The sequence below is a fragment of the Cetorhinus maximus genome, unplaced genomic scaffold (assembly GCF_964194155.1).
Source record: "Cetorhinus maximus unplaced genomic scaffold, sCetMax3.hap1.1 HAP1_SCAFFOLD_2847, whole genome shotgun sequence".
Classification (NCBI taxonomy): domain Eukaryota; kingdom Metazoa; phylum Chordata; class Chondrichthyes; order Lamniformes; family Cetorhinidae; genus Cetorhinus; species Cetorhinus maximus.
The window spans coordinates 22,571-36,870 of NW_027598778.1; the positions used below are offsets into that span (position 1 = coordinate 22,571).

The window sequence follows — 14,300 nt, forward strand, 5'->3', positions numbered from 1 at the left end:
CTGTTGACGGGACCAAAAATCCTGGCCAAAGACTTTAGGGGAAACTCTTTCGAGTTATCAACAGTCACAGATTGCAACTCTTTCGAGTACATTCACAGTTCTTGGTTTCCGGGAGTGGGACATGAACCCACAACCCTCTGATTCAAAGGCGAGGGTGCTAAAGACTTTAGGGGAACATGAAACACAGGTGGCAGCCAGATTGAGAAAGTCAGAGCAGGTGCAGGGAACTGAATATTCTTCTCCTGAACCTATATGCAGCTGAGGTTGATGGCTCTGCCATCTGCTGGGGTAAAGTGGGGGCAATTTGCACAAAAGGCCAATCAGAGGTTGCCAGGCTGAAGGAGGTAGTGTCAGATGTAGGACTGGCTGAGGCTAAGGAGTGTATGCAAGAGGGCAAAAAGGAGCTCTAAATTCAATGTTAACTGACTGTTCATTCAGCCCCTCAAGCCCTGTTGCAGATTTCCACTCCTCATTGTGTGATGAAGTGCTTCCTGACATCACCCCTAAATGGCCCAGCTCTAATTTTAAAGTTACACCCCCTGGTTCTGGACTCCCCCACCATGGGAAATAGTTTCTCATTAACTACACTATCAAATCCTTTAATGATCTTAAACACCTCAATTAGACCATCCATTACTATTCCATAGTCAGGAGATTACAAGTCGAGTCTTGGAACCTGTCCTCATAATTTAGTCCATTAGCCCTTGTGCCATTCTGACAAGTCTGCACTGTACCCCCTCCAAAGCTAATACATCCTTCCTGAGGTACGGTGCCCAGAGTACTGCTATCCCAGATGGGGGATAAGCAGATCTCCGTAGCTGTAAATTAACTTCCTCCCACTTGTGTTCCAGCTCTATTTGAAAAAGACTTCCATTTACATTGCGCCTTACGCAACCATCCGATGTCTCAAAGTGCTTTACAGTCAATGATGTCATTGTTATAATGTGTTTAGCAAACTCCCACAAACAGTAATGTGGTAACAGCTGGATAATCTATTTTTGTAATGTTGAGTGAGGGATAGATATTGGTCAGTACAGTGGGGAGAACTCCCCTGCTCTTCTACAAAATAGTGCTATGAAGTCTTTTACCTCTACTGGAAAGGCCAGATGGCCTCTCACAGAATCACAGAGTACAGAAGAGGTCCTTCGGCCCATCGAGTCTGCACCGACATGTGAGAAACACCTGACCTACCTACCTAATCCCATTTACCAGCACTTGGCCCATAGCCTTGAATGTTATGACGTGCCAAGTGCTCATCCAGGTACTTTTTAAAGGATGTGAGGCAACCCGCCTCCACCACCCTCCCAGGCAGTGCATTCCAGACCATCACCACCCTCTGGGTAAAAAAGTTTTTTCTCACATCCCCCCCAAACCTCCTGCCCCTCACCTTGAACTTATGTCTCCTCGTGACTGACCCTTCAACTAAGGGGAATAGCTGCTCCCTATCCACCCTGTCCATGCCCCTCATAATCTTGTACACCTCAATCAGATCGCCCCTTAGTTTTCTCTGCTCCAACGAAAACAACCCAAGTCTATCCAACCTCTCTTCATGACTTAAATGTTTCATCTCAGGCAACATCCTGGTGAATCTCCTCTGCACCCCCTCCAGTGCAATCACATCCTTCCTATAATGTGGCGACCAGAACTGCACACAGTACTCCAGCTGTGGCCTCACCAAAGTTCTATACAACTCCAACCTCCGCCTTCAGAGATCTATGGACACACACGCCAAGGTCCCTTTGTTCCTCAGAACTTCCTAGTGTCATGCCGTTCATTGAATACTCCCTTGTCAAATTACTCCTTCTAAACCTCACACTTTTCAGGGTTAAATTCCATCTGCCACTTATCTGCCCATTTGACCATCCCGTCTATATCTTCCTGTAGCCCAAGACACTCAGCCTCACTGTTAAGCACCCGGCCAATATTTGTGTCATCCGCAAACTTACTAATCCTACCCGCCACATAGTCATCCATGTCGTTTATATAAATGACGAATAATAAGGGACCCAGCACAGATCCCTGTGGTACACCACTGGACACTGGCTTCCAGTTACTAAAGCAAATTCTATTTGTTCAACATCTCATCCAAAAGGCTCCAGCTGTGTAGCACTCCCTCAGTACTGTACTGGAGTGTGAGCCTTGACTGCTCACAGTCCTGGAGTGGGACTTGAAACCGGAACATTTTGACTCAAAAACGAATGCGCTATCAACAGAGCCGATACTGGCACATAATGAGATAAATACCAACGTTCCATTAGTCTTTCTAATTATTTTTCTATCTGTTCACTTGTTTTTAGTGATTTCTGCACTTGGATCTTTAAATCTCTGCAGTTCCTAGCTTCTCACCGTTTAGAAAAATTCTCTGCTCTATCTTTCTTCGGTCCAAAATGGATGAGCTCATACTTTACACAGCAAACTCCATCTCCCACAGTTAGACTCACTTACTGAATCTATCAATGTCCCTTTGTAACCTCCTGTTCCCATCCACATTAATTACTGTGACACTGAACTTAGTGTTGTCAGCAAACTTAGATATACAATGCTCTATTCTCATGTCCAAATTTATATATATAGTGAAAAGCTGCAGCCCCAGGACAGATCCCTAGGGGACACCACTAGTCGCATCTTGCCAATATGAGCACATCCCCATTAACTTTACTCTCTGTCTCCTACCTCCTAACAATTGCTTATCCAAACCAATAGGCTGCCTCCAATTCTATGCACTCTGATTTTTGAGTTTACAGTTTCTTGTATGGAAACTTGTGGAAAGTCTTCTGGAAGTCCAAGTAAACAACATTCATAGACATTCCCTTATTTCCCATGTCATTTACCTCCTCCAAAAATTCAACTCATTGCACATGAGCTGCCCCTTTACAAATCCACACTGGCTCTCTCTCATCAAATCATACTTGTCTAAACACCCAGTCACTTGCCCTTAATAACAAATTCCAGTAACCACTCCACAATTGACCTCAAGATACTAGGCCTCTGATTTCCCAGTTTCTCTCTCCTACCTTTCTTAAATAATGAAATGATATTGGCGATTTTCCAATCCAAGGGACAATTGCTGAAGCGAGGGTGTTTCGGAAGATCCTCACTAACACATCAACAATTTCTTTAACTACATCTTTCACGAGTCTCTGCCTGGTCCTTGGCTCATTGTCTGCTGATGCTTCATCCCAAGCAGTTTTCTTGGCAGTTTTTTGTCAGTGGTGGTTTGTCATTGCCTTCCGCTCTCAGGAGCAGGGTGAGGAGGCAGCTCCCACGTTTACCTCAGCCGGAAAGGGAATCAAACCCGAGCTGTTGATGCTAATCTGAACCACATGCTTGAACTGAGCTAACTGGTCCTCATACTTCTTTTAATACCCTAGATGGAAACCATTGGGTCCTGAGCTATGTTCCCTCTAAGCTGTGCTGCTGCACAGCAAGCCAAGCACAGACTGCACAAAAAGCAGTCCCTCTAAATTACCATGTGTGCATTGTCACACACAAAAAAAGAGCCCATCTACTTCAAAAAAAAATTAGAGTTAATATTGGTCTTGGGCTATGTCTATCTTTAATCTCATTAGTTTCTCCATCACCTGTTTTTTTTCAGTCAGCTGAGTCTGGTTAGTTCCTTGTTGATTTATTTTTAGTTTTCTCTTTATCTCTGCTATTTTATCCTCATCCTCTACTGTGAAGGTCAATATGAAGTAACTATTTAGGAAGTCTGCCATTTCCTGATTTCTGATTACAATATTAGCAGCACCTTTCATTCAGACACACACACACTACATTTAGCCACTCTCTTTCTCTTAATATATTTGTACAAACTTTAATGCTGCCCATGGGATTCCTCACAATTTTTTTTCTAATTTTCTTTCTGCAGCTGTTTTTATTCATTCTTGGGATGTGGGCTTCACCGGCTGGGCCAGCAGTTATTGCCCATCCCTAGTTGCCCTTGAGAAGATGGTAGTGAGCTGCCTTCTTGAACCTCTACAGTCCATCTGCTGTAGGTACACCCACAGTGCTGTTAGGGAGGGGTTCCAGGATTTTGACCCATCGACAATGAAGGAACGGCAATTTATTTCCAAGTCAGGATGGTGAGTGACTTGGAGGGGAACTTCCAGATGGTGGTGTTCCCATGTGTCCACGGCCCTTGTACTTCTAGGTGGTGGTGGGTTTGGAAGGTGCTGTCGAAGGAGCCTTAGTGAATTCCTGCAAGGCATCTTGTAGATGATACACACTGTTGTTACTGTGCGTCGGTGGTGGAGGGTGTGAATGTTTGTGGATGTGGTGCCAATCAAGCAGACTGCTTTGTCCTGGACAGTGTCAAGCTTCTTGAGTGTTGTGGGAGCTGCACTCATCCAGGCAAGTGGGGAGTATTCCATCACACTCCTGACTTGTGCCTTGTAGATGGTGGACAGGCTCTGGGGAGTCAGGTGAGTTACTCGTCACAGGATTCCTAGCCTCTGACCTGAGCTTGTAGCCACAGTATTTATATGGCTAGTCCAGTTCAGTTTCTAGTCAATGGTAACCCACAGGATGTTGATAGTGGGGATTCAGTGATGGTAATGCCATTGAACATCAGGGGGTGATGGTTGGATTCTCTCTTGTTGGAGATGGTCATTGCCTGGCACTTGTGTGGCGCAAATGTTACTTGCCACTTGTCAGCCCAAGCCTGGATATTGTCCAGGTCTTGCTGCATTTGAACATGAACTGCTTCAGTATCTGAGGAGTCACAAATGGTGAACATTGTGCAATCATCAGCAAACATCCCCACTTCTGACCTTATAGTGGAAGGAAGGTCATTAATGAAGCAGCTGAAGATAGTTGGGCCAAGGACACCACCCTGGGGAGTTCCCACGGTGATGTCCTGGAGCTGAGATGACTGACCTCCAACAACCACAACCATCTTCCTTTGTGCTCGGTATGACTCCAACCAGGAGAGTTTTCCCCCTGATTCCCCTCGCAACGGACCTTTTCACCCGTCTCCAATACTCTCAAAAATACACCATTTCCTGCACTATCCCTGTATCCCTTGATGTTTTTAATGCGTGGAAATCTATCGATTTCTGTTTTGAACATGCTCAATGACTGAGCTGCCACAGCCCTCTGGGGTAGAGAATTCCAAACATTCCCCACCCTCTGAATGAAGAAATTCCTCCTCAGTTCAGTCCTAAATGGCTTCCCCCTTATTCTGAGACTGTGGCCCCTTGCCAAGAGAAACATCCTTCCTGCATCTAGCCTGTCGAGTCCTGTAAGAATTTTGAATGTTTGAATGAAATCACTTCTCATTCTTCTAAACTCCAGAGAATAAAGGCCCAGTCTATTTAACCTTTCCTCATAGGACAATCCCTCTTATCCCTTATCAATTTTGCTTCCAATTTCCACCCTTCTCATACTTCAGATGGTCCATCTCCGACATTCCCTTCCTTTCCTTGACTTCTCTGTCTCCATTTCTCGGGATAGACCATCTACTAATACTTATTACAAGCCCACCTTCTCCCACTGCCACCTCCACTACACCTCCTCACACCCTGCTTCCTATAAGGACTCCATTCCAGTCTCCCAGTTTCTCCATCTCCGTCACATCTGTTCTGATGATGCTAGCTTCCACAACACCGCTTCCAACACGTTTTCCTTTTTCTTTAGCCAAGGATTTCCCCCCAACTGTGGTTGACAGGGCACTTCACTCGTGTCCACCCCATTTCCTGCACTTCTGCTCTCACCCGTTTCCATCCCTCCAAGAACCATGATAGGGTTCCCTTTGTACTCATCTTCCACCCCATCAGCCTTCACACTCAAAGGATTATTCACTGCCATTTACACAACCTCCAGCACGATGCCACCACCAAACATATCTTCCCCTCACTTACCCTGTCCGCATTCCAAAGGCACTGTTCCCTCCACGACACCCTGGTCCACTCCACTATCACCCAACACCTTATCCCCTTCCCATGGCATCTTCCATGCAATTGCAGAAGGTTTAACACCTGACCCCTTAGCTCCTCTCTCCTCGCTGTCCAAGGTCCCAAACACACTTTCCAGGTGAAACAGCAATTTACTTGTACTTCTTTCAATTTAGTAAACTGTATTCGCTGCTCAAAATGCGTTCTCCTTTACATTTAGGAGACCAAACGCAGACTAGGTGACTGCTTTGCAGAACACGTCTGCTCAGTCAGTAATCATGACCCCAACCTCCCGGTCACTTGACATTTCAAATCACCACCTTGCTCTCATGCTCACAGTTCAGTCCTTGGCCTGCTACAATGTTCTAGTGAAGCCCAATGCAAGCTTGAGGAACAGTACCTCATCTTCTGATTTGGCACTCTTCAGCCTTCCGGGCTTAAAATTGAGTTCAACAACTTCAGACCATGAACTCTGTCCTCCATTTTGTATATTTTGCCCCCTAATGTCAGTCTACATCTTGTTCTCAAGTTTTGCTTTCAGACGGTGCTAACCTTTATTCTGCTATTAACACCTACTCTAGACCAATTCTTTGTTCCTTTATCACTACCATTACCACTCTCTTTGCCCTTTGTTCCATGATATCTTTGTCATTTAATCTTCTCCACCCTCTAGCTTACCCCGACCTTCTCTTTTTTTTCACCTGACCTTCCCCACTTCTTCAGCAACACAAAACTCATCACATTTCTGCCTCTCTTCCGTTCTGAAGAAGGGTCATTATGGACTTAAAATGTTAGCTCTGTTTCTCTCTCCACAGATGTCGCCAGACCTGCTGAGTTTTTCCAGCACTTCTGTCTTTATTTCAGAAGTGGGGGCTTTGTCTTCTTTATGTTTAGTTGAGAGGAAATGATGAGCTATCTGGAACAAGGTCAGAATGACAATCAGAGGGATCACATGATGGCTGTTGTGGGAGATGAGATAAAATAGGTGCTGGGATGGTACTCTTCTGAGCTTGGGACAGACATATACTCCTAGACATCTACAGCAAGAGGCCATTTGGCCCATCATGTCCACGTCAATCAACAAAGATCTGACTACACTAATCCCATTTTCCAGCGCTTGGCCCATAGCACTGGAGGCTATGGCAATGCAAGTGAATATCTAAATGCTTAAATGTTACGAGAATTTCTGACTCATCCGCCCTTTCAAGCAGCGAGTTCCAGACTCCCACCACCCTCTGGATGAAAAAATATCTCAACTCCTCTCTTAGCCTTCTGCCTCTTACCCTAAACCTATGTCCCCTGGTTATTGACCCCTCTATTAATGGAAAAAGTGCCTTCCTATCCACCCTATCTATGCCACTCATAATCTTACACACCTCTATCAGGTCCCCTCTCAATCATCATTGCTCCAAGGAAACCCCAGCCTATCCAATCTTTCCTCATAGCTCAGGTCCTCCAGCCCAGGCAGCATCCTGGTAAATCTCCTCTGCACCCTCTTCAGTGTAATCACATCCTTCCTATAATGTGGTGAACAGAACTGCACACAGCATTCCAGTTGTGGCCTAACCAGCATTTTATACAGTTCCAGGATAACCTCCCTGCTCTTGTATTCTATGTCTCGGCTAATAAAGGCAAATATCCCATATGCCTTCTTAACCACCTTATCTACATGCCCTGCTATCTTCAGGGATCTATGGATATGCACACCAAGGTCCCTCTGATCTTCAGTACTTTCCAGGGTCCTACCATTCATAGTGTAATCCCTTGCCTTGTTTGCCCTCCCCAAGTGCATTACCTCACACTTTGCCAGGTTGAATTCCATTTGCTACTGCTCTGCCCACCTGACCAGTCCATTGATATCCTCCTGCAGTTTACGGCTATCCTCCTATTTACCACCCTACCAACTTTTGTGTCATCCACGAACTTCTCGATCATACCCCCTACATTTAGGTCCAAATCATTTATGTACACCACAAACAGCAAGGGTCCCAGCACCGAGCCCTGTGGAAACCCACTGGAAACAGACTTCCAGTCACAGAAACTTCCTTCTACCATCACCTTCTGCATCCTGCGTCTCAGCCAATTTTGGATCCAATGTACCATTTTGCCCTGGATCCCATGGGCTCTTACTTTCTTGACCAATAGGCCACAGCAAATGCATTACCCTCATCAACACTCCTGGTCACCTCCTCAAAAAATTCAGTCAAATTTGTCAAACACGACCTTCCCTTTACAAATCCATGCTGACTATCCCTGATCAATCCATGTTCCTCCAAGTACAGATATATTCTGTCCCTCAGGATTCTTTCTAGTAACTTCCCCACCACTGAGGTTAGACTGACTGGCCTGTAATTTCCTGGTCTATCCCTTCCTCCCTTTTTTAATAATGGGACAACGTTAGCAGTCCTCCAGTCCTCTGGCACCTTACCTGTGGCCAGAGAGGACTTGAAAATTACTGCCAGGACCCCTGATATCTCTTCCCTTGCCTCCCTCAACAGCCTGGGATACATCTCACCGGGCCTGCAGATTTATCCACTTTTAAGGCCACTAAATCCGCCAGTACCTCCTCTCTCTCTGTGTCTAATATTTCATAGTCCTCCACCCTGATGTCTATATCTGTGTTGTCCTTTTCCATTGTGATGACCGAAGCAAAGTATTCATTGAGGACTGTACCCATGTCTTCCGGGTCCACACACAAATTACCTCTATGGTCCCTAATTGGCCCCACTCTTTCATCAGTTATTCTCTTGTTCTTTATATATTTAAAAAACCCCTTTGGGTTTCCTTTTATTCTACCCACCAATGCTTTCTCATGCTTTCTCTTAGCTTTCCGAATTTCCTTTTTAAGTTCCCCTCTGCACTTTTTATGCTCCTCTACGGACTCTGCTGTATTGAGCCCTTGTTATCTGCCCTATTATTCTTACACATCTCCAAAAGCTTCTCTTTTTTTCTTAATCCTAACCCTTACGTCCCTTGACATCCAGGGTTCTCCAGACTTGGTCTCCCCCTTTGTCATTACAGGTACATATTTGCCCTGCACTCTCACTATTTCCTCCTTGAATGCCTCCCACTGCTCTGACACAGTTTTATCTGCAAGTAGCTGCTCCCAGTCCACTTGGGCCAAATCACATCTCATCTTAGTAAAATTAGCCTTTCCCCAGTTTAGAACTTTTATTCCTGTCCCAACCTTATCCTTTTCCATAACTATCCTAAATCTCACTATCTCCAAAATACTCCCCTACTGATACGCCTTCCACCTGCCCGGGCTCATTTCCGAATGTTAGATCCAGAATTGCCCCCTCTCTTGTTGGGCTTTCTACGTACTGGCTGAAAAAAGTTCTCCTGGATGCAACTTAAGGATTTTGCTCCCTCCCTACCTTGCACACTAAAACTATCTCAGTTACCATTTGGGTAGTTAAAATCCCCTACTATTACTGCCCTATTATTCTTACACTTCTCCAAAATTTGATTACATATTTGATCCTCTATCTCTCCCTGACTGTTTGGGGGCCTATAGTACACACCCAACAGCGTGTTTGGCCCTTATGTGTTTTTTACTTCTACCTATATGGCTTCATTTGTTGATCCTTCCAAGATATCATCCCTCCTCACTGCTATAATTGATTCCTTGATCAATATTGCAACCCCCCCCCCGCCCCCCTCCTCTTTTATCCCCCTCTCTATCTCGTCTGAATACCCTATAACCAGGAATATTGAGCTGCCAATCCTGCCCTTCTTTTAGCCAAGTCTCGGTCATAGCTATGATATCATACTCTCACGTGCCTATCTGTGCCCTCAGCTTGTTTGTCTTATTCCTGAGGCTCCCTGCATTAAAATATATTCCATTTAGCCTTGCTAAACTCACTTCTGTCTTATCTAGCCTATGTTTCCTCTGCCTTCCAGACTCACTTACTAGCGTTTTAACTTCTAATCCCATCTCAGCTTCTCTCCCCTCTGAACTACTTTTCAGGATCCCATCCCCCTGCCAATTTGTTTAAATCTGCCCCAGACAGCAATCCTACCCCAACAGGGTAGAATATTGAGAACCCCATTGAAATTTGACTTGGGTGTGCTTGATGCTGACACCAGGTGCCTGAAATAGGGACTTCCATTCCTCAGCCTGAAGATTGTGTGCTCTTTTTGAAAAAAGGAACATGGTCAGGTAAACAGGAACTCAACTCTGACACCCATACTGTCAAAGATGTCTGGGTCACACATGAAGATTGAGCTCTCGAAGGGTGTCAGCGCCTGTGGAATCGTAGCCCAGCAAGAGTTAAGCTGGGATCAGAAGGAAGGAACTCAGAAGAAAATTTTTAAATATAAACTGCCATTGTGTGCAATTCTTTCAGTGAGGTAGGTTTGGGAATCATCAGCTTCCAATCTCTTACCTGACAATTGTCTTCAAACAGGACGCACAGTAGCGGTGACCACATTGTGCTTGGAATGGTTTCCTCAGGATCCCATGGCACTCAAAGCATAGGTACTTCCCTTCAACTTTTGTTGCCAAAATTTCTTTAGGAAAACCAGTGTGATTCCCTGCAGCTTGTGATTCTAATGAGTTTGGTGGACTCCTCTCACTCCTTGCTGCCATGTGTTATAAGCTCCACACCTGCCAGTTTTCCTGAAAAGGGGGAGAAGGAATAAAAGATTTTAAGCTATTACAACTCAATTAGATTTGAAATAAAATGTGGCACCAGAGACAATTTCCTATTAGTTTCACAGAGAACAACAACGTGGTCTCAGGTCAGTGACGTGTCCTCAGGTCAGTGACGTATCCTCAGGTCAGTGACGTGTCCTCAGGTCAGTGACGTGTCCTCAGGTCAGTGACAACACCAGTGTAAATAGAGTGCACAGCAACAAATCAATGAAAGCGTAAGTGTAACATTTTGCACAATTCAATTCCAATGTATACCCACTTCACACCGCCTATACACACACGAAACGTGATTGCAAACTATCACATACTGAGTGCAATTGAACTGTGCAAAAAATTGCAGGACAGGCATAGATTCTCCAAAGCTGGCTTCTGTCTGGATAACATAGTGAAAGTGTTTATATGTATGTGATCATTGCTGGAGAACGCATGTGTGCACCATTAGACAAGGCCAGCTTTGCAGCTGGGCTTTACGGTAATATTCCCAAAATTATTAACTCCTCACTCTCATTGTCTAGACTCAAAAGTGAAGTATGGATATCTATATACTGAACAGTTGCAGTACATGTGGAATATACCCCAGCAAGAATTAGTCAAACAGCTTCAGGAGAGAAAGCAAAAAAGGGAGGGTGTTAGATGGGGAGAAAAGACTACCTCCTCTCACACAATAACAGTCATCTGTGGAAGGAGCTTTACTCTGTATCTAACCCCTTGCTGTATCTGTATCTAACCCTGTGCTACACGTGTCCTGGGAGTGTTTGATGGGGCAGTGTAGAGGGATCTTCAATCATGCCCCATCATTTGCCATTCCCTTGACTCAGTCATCTGTCACAGCCTCCCTGTTTGAGATCTTGGCTCCTGACAGGATATCTCTAACCATTTTCTTCTTTTTCCCATCTCCCTACCCTCCCTCAATCCGATTTCTTTCACAATCTTACCCTGCAGCAAAAGATTGCCACAGCCCCCACATTGGTCTGACTTATTAACTTTTCCTGTTCTGGGCCTCCAACAGTCTTGATATCCCTACCATTTTTAACTGAACTGTTCTCTTGCCTCCAGTTTCAGTGAATCAATTAAGGCTTCTCACAACTTTAGGTTCTCTGATTTCAACAATCATAAATGCATTTCCCCTGTACCTACTGCCCAAACTATTAACACCAGCTTGTTGATTTCTTCATTTCAAAGGTCAGAAAGAATCTGCTGATCTACGACACACACTGTCCCCAAATGCTCTCCAGTATTTAACCTATTACAACCCTGTACCAACATTCTTCAGGTGCTTCCCTTTCCTTCCCACACTCTCCAAACTTCTCTGCTCCATGGGACTCACTTTCTACTCTGTTGATCTCCTTTCTACTTAAAGTCCCTTTCCTCGCTTACACGTTTGACGGTGTGAAAGGTTCCATATCCTCAGCCATCCTCCCTCTACCCCACAAAACTCCATCACCACTCAAACACAACATACCCATGAGACCTTTAGAATTCTCAGCCCCTCTCCAACCTTACTTTCCTCTCTGAGACCCTTGAACAATGAGTTACTTTCCGGCAACATGCTCAACTTTCAAATTCTTCAAAACCTTCCAGCCTGGCTCCACTTGCAAAAGCAAGGTTGCTATTGCTGCTGTCATGATGACATCCTGTGACTATAATTGTGGCACATTCTCCATCGTTATTCTCTTGGGCCTAAACACACATTTGCATTGGAGGGGGTGCACAGGAAATTCACCTGGATGTTGCCTGGGATGAAACATTTAAGTTATGAAGAGAGGTTGGATAGACTTGGGTTGTTTTCGTTGGAGCAGAGAAGACTGAGGGGCGACCTGATCGAGCTGTACAAGATTATGAGGGGTATGGAGCAGCTGTTCCCCTTAGTTGAAGGGTCAGTCACAAGGCATAAGTTCAAGGTGAGGGGCAGGAGGTTTAGGGGGGATGTGAGAAAAAACTTTTTTACCCAGAGGGTGGTGATGATCTGGAATGCACTGCCTGGGAGGGTGGTGGAGGTGGGTTGCCTCACATCCTTTAAAAAGTACCTGGATGAGCACTTGGCATGTCATAACATTCAAGGCTATGGGTCAAGTGCTGGTAAATGGGATTAGGTAGGTAGGTCAGGCGTTTCTCACGCGTGTCGGTGCAGACTCCATGGGCTGAACGGCCTCTTCTGCACTGTGTTTCTGTGATTCTGTGAAAACAATTGATGATGGCACTCTGAGTCTTCAAGCTCCACTGAAATACAGTCCAATTGCCAACTATCAAAAAAGAGCCTATGCATCTCCAGCAATGATTTCCTACTGTTCCCCTCACCGTCTCCAATTCCCAACTTCTTGTCATCTTCAGTCTACCTGTGAAAGATGACTGAGTCAAGGGAACAACAAATGACGGGGCAAGATTGAAGCTCCCTCTACACTGTCCCCATCAAACACTCCCAGGACAGGTACAGTTCGGGGTTAGATACAGGGTAAAGCTCCCTCTACACTGTCCCCATCAAACACTCCCACAGCGATCCTCATTGCTGGCTTTCAATTTAATTTCCCCAAAACACTAACTTGTCCAAAACTTTGCCACCTGTGATAGAAGGAAAGTCTTGCATTTCTCTAGCGCCTACTGCGACCACCAGATGTCCTCAAGCACTTTACAGCCAATGTAGTCGTTTAAGCATACCAGGCCCATTCTACTGTGATCTCTGACTTTCCCTTACACTCCTGTTTCCCATGCCCACCATTCTCCCCCAGCTCCCCATCCCCTCCCCCTACACCCCATCTCCCAACAAACCCAATCCCCCTCCTCTGACAATCCCCATTCCCATCCACCCCATCCCCCCTCCTTCTCCCCTGGCAATCCCCATTCCTCTACACCCCATCACTCTCCCCGACAATCATCAGCCCCCTCCCCCTACATCCATCTCCATCCCCTGACAATCCCCCTCCCCTACACATCACTCTTCCCCAACATCCCCCTCCCCTACAACCTGTCCACCTCCCTCTACAACCCCCACCCTTACATCCCATCCCCCTCCCACTACAATCCCCCTCCCCTACATCCCATTCCCTCCTACAACCCCATCCACCTCCCCCTACAAACCCCTTCCATACACTCCATCCCCTACAAGCCCCTCCCCTACACCCCATCCCCCTCCCCAACCCCTACACCCTATCCCCCTCCCACTACAACCCCCCCACAAACCCGCCCTCTTCACCCTCATCCCCCTCCATCACCACTCTTACACCCCATTCCCCTACATCCCATCTGCCTCCCCAACATCCCATCACCCACCCTCAACAACCCGCCTCACCCTCCCACTCCCCCACCACACATCCCGCCACCCTCCCCACCACACCCACCTCGCACTGCCCCCACCTCACCCCCCCACTTCCCTTACCTCGCCGTCCCCTCACCCCTGCCCCTTCCCCCTTCTCCGCCCCCTCTCCCCACCATTCTCCCCCCCTCCCCACCCTCCTCCCCCATCTCCCCACCCTCATCCCACACCAACCTCCTCACCACCCCCCCTCAACAGCCTTCCACCCTCCCCTCACCCCCGTCCACCCCCTCCCCTCAACCCCCAACAATCCCTCCCCTCACCTCAACCCCTCCCCCTCACCTCACACCCCCTCCCCTCACACCCCCTCCTCATCTCACCCCCCCTCCCCTCCCCCTCAACCCCCTCCCCTCCAAACCCTCCCCTCACCCCTCCACTCCCTCCCCCTCCCATCACCTCACCCCCTCCCCTCACCATCCCCTCCCATCACCTCCTCCTCCCA

General features: G+C 46.6%; 1 protein-coding gene across 3 annotated transcripts in view; it reads right to left on the bottom strand.

Annotated features, from left to right (window-relative positions):
• Positions 1–13,240, bottom strand: part of LOC144677667 (TNF receptor-associated factor 2-like) — a 33,079-nt gene extending 19,839 nt beyond the window's left edge. The window contains exons 1-3 of one of the 3 annotated variants that reach the window (XM_078537699.1): positions 12,847–13,084; positions 12,576–12,724; positions 10,280–10,512 (exon numbers count right to left, since the gene is read on the bottom strand). In XM_078537699.1, the coding sequence (XP_078393825.1) occupies positions 10,280–10,482 (203 nt within the window). In that variant the 5' untranslated portion in view covers positions 10,483–10,512; positions 12,576–12,724; positions 12,847–13,084. Of the gene's footprint in view, positions 1–10,279; positions 10,513–12,575 lie in introns of all 3 variants that reach the window. The other 2 variants (XM_078537698.1, XM_078537697.1) reach the window with 2 other exon arrangements.
• Between the last annotated feature and the right edge of the window lie 1,060 nt (positions 13,241–14,300).